Source organism: Arvicanthis niloticus, chromosome 4 (genome assembly GCF_011762505.2).
Source record: "Arvicanthis niloticus isolate mArvNil1 chromosome 4, mArvNil1.pat.X, whole genome shotgun sequence".
Lineage (NCBI taxonomy): Eukaryota > Metazoa > Chordata > Mammalia > Rodentia > Muridae > Arvicanthis > Arvicanthis niloticus.
This window is the reverse complement of record NC_047661.1, coordinates 68,975,720-68,990,506: the sequence shown is the minus strand read 5'-3', so window position 1 is coordinate 68,990,506 and position 14,787 is coordinate 68,975,720. Positions and strand designations below refer to the sequence as shown.

At 48.0% G+C, this 14,787-nt stretch overlaps 1 protein-coding gene across 1 annotated transcript in view; it reads right to left on the bottom strand.

Moving 5' to 3' along the window:
- Kcnn3 (potassium calcium-activated channel subfamily N member 3) overlaps window positions 1-14,787 on the bottom strand; it is a 152,438-nt gene that overhangs the window by 97,601 nt on the left and 40,050 nt on the right. Inside the window, exon 2 of the mRNA XM_034500367.2 lies at window positions 12,086-12,181. Within this exon, the coding sequence (XP_034356258.1) occupies window positions 12,086-12,181 (96 nt within the window). The remainder of the gene's footprint in view (window positions 1-12,085; window positions 12,182-14,787) is intronic.

Sequence of the window (14,787 nt, the reverse complement as noted above, 5' to 3'; positions counted from 1 at the left end):
TTGGTTCTCAAAGGGCTACAATTTCTAGTACATTCTAGCAAGTGGTACCACTGAGAACTGACAGGGGTCTTAGTGAACATTTAGCTTCCTGCCCCAGTAGCACCAAGGAAGGAACTGGGAGAAGTGAAGGGCGGGGTCTGTGAGCAGGAAGGTGTCCGGGATGTTGGATGTCATGCCTTTGCTCATGTGATGCTGCTCCATGGTCTGAATTCGGAGGCTGTGGCTGCTCTGCACCTGGCGGATGGCTCCACCGTGGCTGGCTACTGATCCCTGCTTTGTGGCTGTAGCAAGCTTAGTCACAGGTCAGCAGCAAGGGCCAAGCCCAGCTGCTGTGGTGGAGCAATTGGGAATATTAGAGCCACAGGGCATGTGGCTCTGTGTCAACACTCTCCCATAGCACAGGCTGTTAGAGCAACATTGTTACAACACAGTCTTACCAAATGGTCAAGTGTCATGTGTCACCCAATCTCAGAGCCCAGGCCCAGCTTGCTTTCTCAGCACCAAGCACTGTAGCTCAGTAAGCATTGGTTACATAAGACGAGTGTTTCACAGATGTGTGTGGTGTGTAGGGAAAGGTGGGGTGGGCAGGGGCATGATATTGCAGCCTAAGGGAGATCACTGATTTTTAGAATAAAAGGCTTGCAAATATTTGGGCTTTTTTTTTTTTTCTCCCAGTTCCCTCTGTTTAGTTCAACAAAAGAAAACGACTGTCCCAGATTCAATTTCTTGTTCCACATCTATCTCAGTGATTTGGACAAGGCTTTTTACACCAAGAACAGGAGGCTGGGACTGCCCGAAATACCTTGCTGCTGAATAAGATAAAAGGAACTCAGGAGAAATCTCACAGGGGCAACCAAAGAGGCAGTTTTCTCTCGCCCCCCCTCCCCAAAAGCTGCCTCTCCAACAGAGATGAGAGAATGAGGGACTGGGTGAAGAGCTGAAGGATCATCAGCTCAATGAAGACAGCAGCTTTGAATGAACCAATGAGCTGCTGTGGGAGCCATCTTTAGCTACAGTCAAGAGAATGGGAAAGCCAGAAGGTGGCCCCCTACTGTCCAGGTCAGAGTGGTGCATAAACCCAGTGTGGCGCTATGCCTGGATCTGTTCAGAGCAGCAGCGTTGGACAGGACCCATAGCCCTATCTAGAAAACCATGGTGCTGGGAAGTTCTGGGTCCCCCTCCGGAGGTTTTGGTCTGAGACTGCAGATGCACATCGTAAGAATAGTCACTGAGCAGAGACCCTGAGGAAGCTGCCAACCCTGACCTGTGGAATTACAGCAAACAAAGACAAAACATCTAAAGCAAAACCCAGACTGTCCAGTCTTCAGTGCCTTGGGCTGAAACAAATAAGAACCCAGGAAATAACAGGGCTAATGGCTCCAGACAGGCAGAGAAGGGCACAAGTAATGGGTGCCAGACTAAGAGGGGCAGGAAGGCAAGCAAGATGAAGATTGTATGGGATTTAGTCAGGCAGCCAATCTGCAAGAAAGGCCAGCACCTACATCAAAGGGGAGGGCAGGCAAGGGAACTCGGGCATATCACCAACATTGAAACCTTCTCTTCCCTCAGGGAATTAGACCCCACACTTAGACAAGTGTAGTACTCAAGGAGAAGATGTCAAAGAAACCAGAAAGAGAAAGAGGTTCTAACAGTTAGGGCTACCAAGACCCTCAGGAGCTTGAAGGGTAGGACCAATAGTGTCTGTGTTGCTTTTCAGCCCTGGACCCCATCACATTCACTCTTTTCCACTACCTACATTAAGTCCCATGACTCACCCGTGTTCCTCGGTGCCTCTAGACACCACAGGAGTTAGGAACAAGAATGGGTTGGAGAGTGAAGTGCACCCCAACAAGCAGCGAAGTCTGCGGGGTTTGGCGATAACCATCTATTTGAGGCTAGCTCTGCCTCTCATCACCCACGTGACTGAATAGATAATCTACCTTCTCTCAGCCTCACTCCACTTATCTGCAAAACAAGACTGCTGTCAAGGATAACTGGAATCCCTCGCCCACAAGAGATGAATACACACAGTGCTGCCACTGTGCCAGACTGAGGCTTGGGACAGGACTGCAGCCTGGGATACAGGGTGTTACTCAGAGTGGAGGAGAGTCAGGAGCTGGCATGAGAAAGGATGCTTGTGCAAATGAGGGCATGAAGCCTATCTATTCTGTACCAAAGCACATAGGTTACACAGAAGGTGGTGACGGCAGTTCTGGAAATAGCTGGTGATAATTCTTGAACCACAGATGGATGTCCCTTAATGCCATTGAACTGTATTGTAAAGTGGCAAATTTTATGTTACATGTATTTTACTACCATTTTTAAGAAAAAAAAAAAAAAAAAGACAAAATCCAACCTGGACCCAGGTCAAGTAAGTGCCCCTGGGTACCTACCCCTCCCCTCTGACAGGGGAGGTGTCAGAGTGATGGAATCTCTTCTAACTTACACCAAGTCTTTTAAACCAAAGAGAAATGAAAGAAGGGTTCCGTCTTCTCCTAATCTAACTACTGTGTTCGAAGGATCTGCGCAGTGCCGATTTCACCATCTTTCTTCTTAGAAATGGGAAAATGTCACTTTACTAGATTCTTGCCCAACAGGAAACTAGAATTACCAGAATTTTCTTGGCAGCATAATGCAATAACAAGTGTATAGAAATCTCTAGATGGTGAAAATTGTGCAGTGTCTTCCAATCTTGCAAACCCTCAGAGTCAGTTCCTGCTCACCCAGCTTAGAATCACGGAGCTCCTGCTGTGTACAGCACCTTTATTAGACATTAAAGGGGTACAGAGATGGCTACTGTTCCTCTGAGTGTACATAGAACCTTGGTGGTGCTGTCAAAACACATACCCTTGAGGAAGAGGGGTTCAATAGCACGTGGGAGAGCAAACACAGTACAGTGGGGCTAATACACATTGCTGATGGAGGATTGACACCATTGTGGGGAGAGATCGCCATTTAAATGATAACTATATCCTGCAGAGTCAGACTTGTCAGGCATGGATTATTAAATAGAAATCTCAGTACCAAGTGTAGGATACTTCCCTATGGGGTCAAGAAGGTCTCAAAGGCCTTAAAACAATACGAGCTAGTGCCATAGTTCTTGGTTCCCCAAAGCTAAATGGTAAAACCCAATTGCAGAAAATACACATACTCCCAGGGCCCAGGAAGCTTTTGGAAGAGTTGGCAGGAGGAGTTTGCAGGGCTGCGGAGCTAATTCGGGGGGGGGGGGGGGGGGAGTATGCGCTGTGCAAGCGTCAAGCATGAACCTGAGTTCAGATCCCCAGTCCCCACAGAAAAGCTGGGTGTGGCAGCCATATGCACCTATAACTCCACAAAACAAGTGGACTCTGGAGATCTGCTGGCCACCCAGCCTAGCTGAAACTATGAAAGACCCTGATTTCAAAAGAACAAGAGATTGAATGATAGAGAAAGGCATCCACTGTCGACCTCTGGCCTCCTAATATACACACATAAGTGAGAGAGCAAACACACACACACACACACACACAAACACACACTTTTCCTCATTCATCCTCTCCCACAATTAAAAAGGCATAGTCAATGGCACACATAAGTGGACTTGGGAAGTCTGGAGCTGTTTATCCCGGCTGGGACAAGTCTCAATATGCCTAGGATATGGGTTTTCATACCTTTAATAAGCACAGCACCCACTCTGTCAGGAAACAGTATAATTAGGTTGCCCATTTCCCAGAGACAAACTGAAAATTAGTACAGACAGCCAAGATGAAGCCTGGCCTTCTCACCCTGGCTATCATTGCAGAGCAGGTATCTTAATGTGTACTGAATGGAACAGAGGCAGGAAGCCCTCTGTGAGACAAAAGGTTAAACTCAAGTGCTTAAATATTTAGTAAATAAAGACACAGTGTCACATAGAAATTGGCCATCAGGGCTGATGTGGTAACCATGGCAATTCATGGCCAGGGCAAATCTAAGTGAGCAGGTCCTGGGACTGAGATAGGCTGACCAGAGTGCAGCAGAGAGGACCAGGAAGCAGCAGTGAGCAAGACCAGCTCACAAGAGTAGCCTATTGAGACCTTTGTCCTTTGGGATACAAAACTCATGGGCCAGAACCCAGCATTGTGGATTTAGACCAGTCCAGCCTTTTGAAGGTGAGTTTTCTCCACAGAACAAAGAAAGACAGCATCTATCTGTGTTCAGTTCTCTCACTCACTGTTCAGCCCGCTCTTGCTGAGTCTTGCTATGTGCTAGACAGACACCCTTAGCTCCAATACAGTCTCCAACATCATGGAGCCCACTTCTAGGGCAGTGGAGCTGACAAAAATTAGCATTTACCATCAGGCATGCAGCAGCTGTCGAAGAGTTAGTGCTAAGTCACAGACTAGACAGGCACCTTGCCTGGAGACTGGAGGTGGCCAGAGAGAGTTCCTAGAGGAGGGATTAGCAGGCTAAAAGGAAAGATGGTAAAGGGGCAGGTCTGTGAGAACACTCCCAGATTACAAAGCACAAGCTAGGTACAGTGCAACCAGAACCACCCAGGCAGTTGCCCACGTGCCAGCCACTGAGTCTCCTATCTTCAAAGCAGGTGAACTGGTCTCTTACTGAAGCCCAAGCATCTGTATTCTTGTTGCTCACTCTCTCACTTTCTCGCTCTCTGGCCTTCTCACTCTCGCTCGCTCCTTTCTTCTTTTATTGAGACATGGCCTCACACTGTAGCCCAGGCCTCCAACTCTTGATCTTCCTGCCTCCTCCTGAATGCTGGGAGTACAGGCATTTGTGGGTGTCTTCATGGCAGGCTCTCCTCTCTTGCTTCCTTCTCTCCAGCCCTTCTCTCAGGATTAGCAGCACCAGGGTGAGTCCCCTGGAATACACTCTCCCATTTTCTGTTTCTCACATGTGCTGTGATCTATTGATACAGTGTTAATGGAAGTGGAACAGGAGATGGGCATACACTTGGCAGAAGAGGCTGCCCTTGTTGGGCCGGATTCCCCTGAGAACCACCTGAGCCCTGGTCTCCTCTGTGCTGACCAGGATTGAGCTGATGCCCTCAGACCAAGCCAGGCTGAGAAACCAGGCTCTTCAAATCTCAGGAATTCAGAGCTGGGAACTCATTTCATGTGATGCGATGTGTGTGTGTGTGTGTGTGTGTGTGTGTGTGTGTGTGTGTGTGTGTGTTCACATGCATGTGAAGGTCAGAGGTCAGCATTAGGTTTTGTACTTTTTGTGTCAACTTTACATAAGCTACATACAGTCATTTTAGAAGAGGAAACCTCAACTGAAAATATTCCTCCACAAGTCTAGCCCATGGGCAATCCTGTGGTGCATTTTTCTTCATCAATGATTGATGTGGGTAGGTTACGGGATACCATCCCTGGATGGGTAGTCCTGGATGGTATAAGAAATCAGGCCGAGTAGACTCGTAAACAACATTCTTCCAGGGCATCTGCATTAGCTCTTGCACCGAGGTTCCTTCCTTGAGTTTCTGCCCTGACTTCCCGGGATGATTAACTATAAGCTGTAAGACAAAATAAATCCTTTCCTCTCCAAGGTGCTGTTGGTCATGGTGACTTATCACCACAGTAGAAACCCTAACTAAGATGCCATCTTTCTTAGTCCCTCTCCACCTTATTCCTTGAAACAGTGTCTCTCACTAAAACTGGAGCTTTTAAATTTGCCTAACTTGGCTGGCCAGTGAATTCTACCTTTCTACACACAGACACACACACCCGGAAAGAAACACACACCTATACATACACACATGCACCCCTCAGAGGTTACAAACACACCAAGCCCAGTTTTTTTGTGGGTGCTAGGGATCTAAAATGAGATTTATATGGTTGGCTGGCAAGCACTTTACTAACTGAGACATCTCCTCAGCCCCAGAACTAGTACTTCAAATGCATCAATCAAGTATCCAGGAATACCATCCTCAGGACTGTCTATGGTGCATCTGCGGAAAGGACGGACGGCCTCTAGCTCCCATGGAAGAAAGGAAAAACTTCTTCCTCCTCTTCTTGTAACCCTCTGAGTTGCTCCAGACCAGCTCTGTCTCTGACATATAAAGTCCCCGCTCCAAGTGATTCCAGTGCCCAGGTTCACCTCCCTAGGAAACCGACCTAGCCCCTCCAGGAGATGTGTCCCACTACTCCTTCCTTCCTGCCACATGGACTCACACCTCCTCTTATGGTGTTTAAAAGACCCTGGGTCAACTGGCTCAAGGTGTGAGTCAAACACATCACAGAGGCAGGAGTTTAGAATGAGCTCTGACCATTAAAAGATGAACATGCAGGCTCGATGTTAGAAATTACATGTGGGTAAACTCGCTAATTTAGAGACTTCAGTACAGAATGCAGCTGCCACACCCTTCCTCTTAAGGCCAGGTCACCTCCTAAGTTCAGAATGTGATTCGAGTTCACTTTCCTCTAGGAAGAGGGAGGCAAAAAGAAAGACTGAACTGTCTGCCTGTCCCCTGATGGGAAGATGCCATTAACCTATCTAGCAAAGGGACCTCAAAGAGTCTGCACCAGCGACACCTCCTGTATCACACACATTGTGTCTTGGTGACAGTACATTGTGTCCACCCAGGAGGCTGCTTGGATCTTCTGCACAATTGCACCACAGCGAGTGAGCTGTTTACAATGTGAGCTGTCTCTTGACTATAATTTATGTCCTATAATTTTAAACAAGTTCCCTGACTTCTGAAAACCCTATTGGTATTTAATAAAAAATATCCACTTTTATATACCTAATAAATGAAAATCTCCCTTTTGGGTCCCTTGGGTTCCAAACTCATAAAGTTGAAGGCTCAAATCTTATCACTATCGTCATGTTTCTGTCACATTAGAGGAGACTAAAGAAGTGTGCGGAAGCTTCCATTAGATCCAGACAGGGAGTAGATAAACCCTGTCCCATTGAGTCAGCTAATGGCATAATACAGGTTGTAACTGATGGTGCTTGCAACTTCTATCCGTGATGTAAATTCCCACTGCTGTCTACACCCCAGCCTAAGCCGGCACCTCCTCCCTGGAGTGGTCTACCCTTTCTCTCTTGTAGGCTCCTGGATCAGCCAGTAACCCCTGATTATTCCCTCTCCCTTTCAGCTGGCTTTTTGCTGGGAGCCCATAAACACTCATCTCCAGTCCAAAAAGGCAGACAGACCACCTATGTTCCCTGCTGCCAGCTATTCAGTCTGCCCACCCCCTCACCTATACTGCCATTCCCAGTGACTGTCATGACAAGGAATAAGTTAAGGCGAGGACAGTGTGTTCTTCAGCCCTGCCCTCCGAGCGGGCAGAAGGGCTCCTTCCTGTCCTCCCTCCCTGTAATCTTGAACAGTCTCCTAGCAGCTCCTCCCCCATCTACTTATCACCTGTCAAGGTTCCTCTGAGGCCTCTGCCCTGCGCCTTTCTTTTATCTCACTGCCCCTGCACATCCATCCCTAACTACTTGACATCATTAGCTTCCATTCCCATGCTGGAGGCAGCCAGAGGCCCCCTCCTATGCCAGAGTAGAACCCAACACCAGTCCCACCTTGACCTCCTTCTGTGTTTTCAGTTTTAATGAATGGCACTCTCCAGCACTGAGTTATCCAAGCAGTCGGGAGACTCCTCTCTCCCTGCAGAGAATGTAACCACCCTAATTGGTAACCAAGTCTTGTCGTTTCCGTTCCCTCAGCATCTCAAGCACATGTTCCCTCCCCTGTCCCCATTCCTGCACTCATCCTGGTCGGGCATCACTATCCTTCACCTGGACGTTGTAATCAGCTTCTAACTATCTTCCTGCCTCTGAAATTGACTCTTCTAACACTTACAAGCTAACTGCAGAGAGCATGTCTAAAATGTAAATATCCTCCAGCTGGGCAGTCTTCTGTGATTCCTGCTACTGCCTTTCAAAAACCCTTAGCAGGACAAACAGGTGCCACTGGGCCTGCCCACCTTCCACAGTGGAGCCCCCTCCCCACCCCAGCCCACCCACTCACTGTCCAAGACCTTGATGCATTCTGAATAGACACTGAAGTTTCCACTCCTGGGCTTTTGTTGATTCTATGACTTCTGTTTGAGATACTGTGGCAGTTTGAATAAGAATGCTCCCCATAGACTCATATATTTGAATGCTTAGTCATCAGGAAGAGGCACTATTTAAGAAGAATTAAGATGTGTGGCTTCGTTGGAGTGGGTGTGGCCTTGCTGGAGTGGGTGTGGCCTTGTTGAAGAAAGTTTATTATTGACCATGGGCTTTGAGTTTTCAAAAGTCCATGCCAACTAAATTCATTCTGCTTGACCGTCTTTGTGGTAGGGACTAGGTATCACCAGTCTGATTTTTCAGGAAGGAAATAGAGTAAAGGAGAGTTAAAAATAATTCTAAAGGTCACCTACCATATACCCTTACCCTAAAAGATGACAGAGCCTGGCCTGAACCCAAGCTGGGCTGCTCTGACATCCATATTATCAGAAACCTGGTAGCCTGCTTTCAAGGACAGCACCAGACACAGTCAAGGCTGGCAACCCCTTGGAGGAGCAATGGTGATGTCAGGGTTTCTAGAGATACGGGCTCCTCGCAGGCTGTGCACAGAGCGGCCTCACTAAACCCCTGCTGAATAAATAACGGAGCTGGATGGACAACAGAGAGCAGGGCAGGCCAGCCACCCGGAGAGCAGACAAGTCCAGTGCCTGCTGCATAAAGCAGGGGTACACCCAGGGTACACCCAGGGCATCTAAAGCATAATGACACAGGAGTGCGTTGTCTATAAACAAGCATGGCTTCCAGTGACATTTAGTAACTGTCCAAATTGCATAGCTTCTGTATTTTCCTTTCTTCTCAAAATATACATGCCTGGGGATAAAAGGTACCTGAGTCTTTCAAAGCTCCACTCTAAAAATGCCACAAAAGATGAAGGCTGAGGAAAGGCGGAGTGAGCATCTTCAACAAGAGAAGTGACCACACAGCAGCCTAGCTCTGTCCTTGATGCTCTAGAGACAGGAGTGGGGCTGAGAGCAAGTTCCCCTCAGCAGAACGGGGCACATTCTAGATGCACACTGTCATTGATGGGTGCCCCTCCCCATGCCATTACTGTAGCTGTCAGCTCCATTACTGTAGCACTCAGAGTGCCCAGCAGGTCTTGTGCTAGGCAGGTGGCCATTGGAGATGGGACAGCCACAGTCTTCCCACCCCCGCTCACACCAGCAGCGGCTGGCCTGCCCTGAGGAAGGCATTTCCATTGTTTCCCCCTGGAAACTCTCTGTCAGTCAGACAGGGGACAGCTCCTCCTTACACACTCAGTGACCAGGGCCCTGAAAGATGGGCAGCCACATGTAGACTGGGCAATTTAAAACCAGGAGTCTAGGACCCTAATAACTAAACAAGGAAACTGAGGCCCAAGACCACGTGCAAAATAATGATGTAACTAGTTTTAGAAACAAGAGTTCTGTCCAGTACCTTCTATCCCAGCTCCCTGCCAGGCATTGTATATTTTTGGAAATGCAAATATTAATGACATCTATGTCTCTGAAGTGATAGTGAAAGCCATCATGCAGAAAACTGTAGTTTGACCAGGTGATTGCAGATGGGAACACCTCTTTTGCTGGCTCTCTGGGCCCAAACCATTCATATTCCCTCCAAGAAGGAGACAAGAGACAGCACAGACAGTGTAGAGAGAACGCGAGTGTTAAGGTGAAGACACTGTAACTTCCCTTGGGAGTCAGTGGGTACAGCACAATGACAGTTTGGGTCATGAAAACTGAGTCAATCCACAACAGGAGGAGAGCCAGACACTTGCAGTCCTGAGCAGCAGTGCTAGTGGCCACGTGGCTGGCTCACCTGGCATATTCCAAAATGCAGCTTGAAGTTAGAGGACAGCTGTATGTGGAACAAGAAAGGGAGTAAAGTTTCCATTTCTAGAAACCACACTGTTCTCTATACCATCCCTGCACCCTTAATAATTCAACAGAGTGGACGGTGGGATTCCCATTCTTTGGGAGGGAAACTGAAGACTTATCATTCCAAGGCCATCCAACCTGCAGTATCTGAGGTAGGACTAAAAGCCACTACTTTGGTCTGAGTGTAGTTCAGAAGCAGAACACTGGCTGGACAAGCACAGAGCCTGTGGTCCATCCCAGAACAACACATAACAGCAATCTATATAATCAATTAAAAAGACTAAAGCCACCCATTTCACCTTGTTTCTCTAAAACTGTGAGTGCTGGGCCAGCATAAGATACCCAGAGAGCATGGTTAGGGCTGAAACAGACTGGTCCTAAGCTGAGGGTGGACTAGATGGCCTGCCAGCAGCATGGCTCTGTCCCCCAAGACCAGAGTCACTCTGCAGTTGAACTATGTCAGGTCTGCAGTCTGAAGCAGGAAAGAGGACTGGCCCTAAGAGAATCAGAGATCTTGCTCCTTCCTCACAATGCCTGGAGCAGAAAGAGAAAAGAGAGGTATCTGGGAGGACCTCGGTGTGTAGAAGCCACCCGCTGCCCTTCCTCCCGACCCGGGTCCAGCTGAGTTTGATTCTTCTTTCTCAATCTGGCCTCTGTGACAACTTCCACACAGCCTCTCTCAGATGAAAACTTGAGGACACCCTGAGGTTGAAGACCCTCAGAACCTCCTAGCTGGCTCCAGGTAGGGCAGAACCTGGGCTGAAGCTGACGCTGGAGAGTCTGTCCTGACATGGCCCCTTGGTCATCTTCATGTATGCTACTGGCTCCTCTCAGAGATTTGATGGACAGTGGTCTGGGTTTGAGTCCAGAAGCTTTGTCCAGTTCGAATTCTATGAAGAAAGTTGCCTAGTGACCTCTGTACTTGGCTCTCAAAGTATAGCCCAATCTAAGTATACAAGACTGCAACAAAACTCGAGTCCAGCCTCTAAATGGGAATCCTCATGTCACTGGCATACTGAGGGTCCTACAGTCAGGCCTACAGAAGACCTACAGTCAAAACTACTGCATCCCATCTAGTCACAGGAACCCCAGTACTAGGCTAGAAGCTGGAGCCCCCTCAGGGACAAGGAGGCTCCCCATGATATCTCTGTGTCAGGACAATGAGAACAAAAGGACCTAAGCTTACCAGCATGCCAGCTAGCATTTACACATACACCCAACCTTTTTACTCTACCCTTGCAGGAGCCCAGCAAAGTTGGAATAAAGCTTCCTTGTTCCAAGTAAAGAGGCTGAGACCCAGAAAGATCACAGAACCAGTCAAAAACACACAGCAAGAGGTCCTGGCCAAGACTTGACCCCAGTCTTAAGTTCTGGTCTTTGTCAGTCTCTTCCTGCTACCCAGATGTGACTCTGTCTATGCTCCTCTGACCAGAGGATGGAGGGAGTATCCAGATTCACATGTACATGATCAGAAACATCTGGATATCTTGGATGACCTGGGTCAGCAGTGAGTAGATCAGTCTGCAAGCCATGTGTGTATGAGGGGGAAGGGTGACAACTCACTGCCACAAGAAGATGCTGGGGTCCACTCAATCCTGCGGTAGTCTCACAGTCCAAGTTGAACCAACCTCCCTATATATCAGCCAAGCTGGAAGAATACCCAGATGTCCAGGAACTATTTCCCAGAGAACTGAATCAACCCTAGGCAGCCAGAAATAGAGGCCCCACGTCAACCACCTCACACATCTTCTCTGGCTAGAAAATGGCAGGCAAATCCCAACCTGGTGTCTACAGAGGAAAAGTCTCCAAATGAAAAAATGCAGGCTCCCTGCTGGTGTTTGAGGCACTGTGTGCGTGTGTGTGTGTGTGTGTGTGTGTGTGTGTGTGTGTGTGTGTGCATGTTCGTGAGTATGTTCATGTGTATGTGTGTGTGCATGTTCGTGAGTATGCTCATGAGTGTGTGTGTGTGTGTGTGTGTCCACACATGCTCTTGTACATGTGCACCACCTCACAGCCCCCAATCATAAAGTCATATGCCCGTTCATGAAGCTACCGGAAAGGAAATAATGTCTAGTTGCTCTGGGTCACAGGATAACCTCAAGACACCATCCATGATGATCCAAAGAGAAGATCACCATCTTAGGTCACATAGGTTGGGTTGAGGGTGGGTGGGTTCAGCCCAGACCAAGGCAGAAGGATGGGCTACTACTTGAAGTCAGGGGAGGACATACCTGTACTTCCCTTGTGTGATAGGCGATGATCAAACCAAGCAGGATGATGGTGGATAAACTGATAAGGCATTTCAGGGCCAACGAAAACATGGAATCCTGCAGGAGAGAGGGAAAGAGAGTTAGGGGCCAGGCAGGAAGCATCACATGGAAGGAGTGTAACAGGAAACAGCAGGGCAGAGGAAGGACCATCCCCAGAAACTGAGCCTGGGCTGCTCCTTCTGAGCCTTCGCTTTCAAGCAGAAAACATCCTTGCTTTCCCAAAATGACCCCACTGGGGCACAACGTTGTATGTATGTAATACCTGGCTAGTCACTGATGTGTTGAATATTTACCTCCACACTAATAAGTCATATGGGTGCAATTTGCTTTTGTGCTGCTGTTATGTGGTTTGGGTGTCCATACCATAACAGCTTGTATTTCTACCTTAACACAAACCAGAAGATTGAGGTCCCTCATGTCCCTGGCCATGAAGAGCTTCATCGGGAATAAATCCTGTCCTGATAGCTGCTCTGTCTCCTGGTTCAAGCCAAAGGCAGGAGAGGGAGACAAGAACAGCAGAAGAGTCACTGGATGAGGGGCCAGCAAAGGAGCAGAAAGAGATCCAGGGCAGGGGAAGGTTGTGGTCTGCTGGTCAGAGCAGAGGATGTTCCCTGCAACTTCAGCCTAGGTGGCTTAGAGACCCTACACTCTGTGCATAAGCTCTTTGGCTGTCTGCTGAGTTCAGAACCTGCTCCAGCTACTCAGAGCTGCGTGACCATCATGGTACCTGAACCAGCTTGGCTCAGTTAGTGCTGGCTGCCAGTACTTTTCGCCCCTTTCAATCAAAGCATCTAGTTAGGACTTGCAACACTCCTGAGTGGTGGTATGAGTCTGGAAGGAGAGCTACCTCAAGTCTTAAAGGAACACAGAAAGAACCCTGAGCAAAAGCGGCTGATAGGTCAGGCAGCATTTCCAAGCACCACCGTGCAGGTTCTCTACATGGTCTAAGAGCTGAGGAAGACCAAAGAAACAGTGCTATCCTTCAGGTAATCAATAATGCATCATTTCTGCACACCACACCTGTAACAGCATGCCCAGGAGGGGCGAATGTCTTATGCCAGAGCCTCAGGCACTGCTCATTGCCCAGGACCAACTCTCCACCAGGAAATAGAAACGCTCATGAAAAGTTCCTTACACAGGCCCAAATGGCAGAGCAAGACAAAGACCAAAACCCAATCAGACAAACTCTAGCTTTCTATATAGAAACACTAGGGCTATAAGCAACTATGGTGCCTTGCAAAAACAACTAGAGAGGACCAAAGTTCTTACCACATAGAACTGCACAATGTTTGAGGTGCTCATGAACATGACATGATAATTACACACCAATACACGTTTCTAAGCCTCTACTGAAACTCCCATAAAGGTGTACAAATACTATGTATCAGCTTTAAAAAGCCTAAGATAACAATGGAAGACATTTCAACAGCAAGATATGATTAATTGCCAGATGCTACTGTGGGAGGATTGAAAGGGCTCAGGGGAGGGAGGCGTCACTCACTGGCAGAGGTGAAAGGTATCTTGGACCTGTAGAGCAAGGTTCTATGGTCCAATATGGTGGCTACAGTTAAGCAGACAGCTTGATCCTTGAATCCAGGACTTGCAGATGCCCATGCAGGTACACCTGCCCACTGTGGACTGGGATAGAACAGGAGCTGCTCTCTGGTGTGTGTCTAGCCATGCCATCGCTCATTTCTTTGATATGGCTATTGAGACCAATTTTGTGACAGGCACAAATTAGCCCTGGAGCGACAAGGGAGAGCCAGTGAAATAACTCATGAGTTCATTCACTCACACTTTGTTTCTTGTGTGTTTGGCTTTTGCATTACCTGTTGGTGTGCACAGGTAAGAGCAGGCCCATGTGTGCACTACAGCACTCACGTGGAAGCCAAAGGACAACCTTTGCAAGTCAGTTCTCTCCTTCCACCTTCATGTGAGCTCCAGGGATTGAACTCAGATCATCTGGCTTCCATGGCAACTGCTTTTACCTGTGATGTCATCTCCCCAAGACCCCATTCTGTTGTTTTCTGAGACAAGGTCTGGTTACATAAACTCACCATCTTCTGACCTCAGCATCCCAGGTTGTAATTCATTTAATTTTTGCAACGATTTCAACCAGTTCTTGCTTGCTAAGTACCTGTTGGATACACCACCATGTGGTCTATGCTGGGAAATATACAGAGAGGGCCCTGTCCACCAGAAGTTTTCAGTTCATCTTTCAAACTCTCACTTACTGGCACTGTATGGTCTAGCTGTGGAGAGATGTGTACATTCTGTACTACCCAAAAGCGGACAAAGGCTAGGGGTGTAGCTCAGTGGTAGTGTAGCTCAGTGGTAGAGGAGTACTAGCCACACGGGTCCCAGGTTCCATCCCTAGCGCTGACCCCATTTAGAATCTTCCACGATCTTCAGAATGCTGAGTACCCTGGAGTACCTCCTTGAGCTCAAATATACGGAAGTGTCTTGGGGAGTCCTGGTGCTTTGCTGATAGAATGTGGGCACCAAGGAAAACAGAGCACAGTTCTGACCCTCCAGAAAGTTCCAACCTTTAAAAGTTTACTTGATGCTGATCCCAAACCTAGCTGGGGCTGAAAAAGAAAAGAGAGAGAGAAAAAAAGAGGCTGGAAGCTCAGGGACACTCTGGTAGGACCAGATGAATTTCC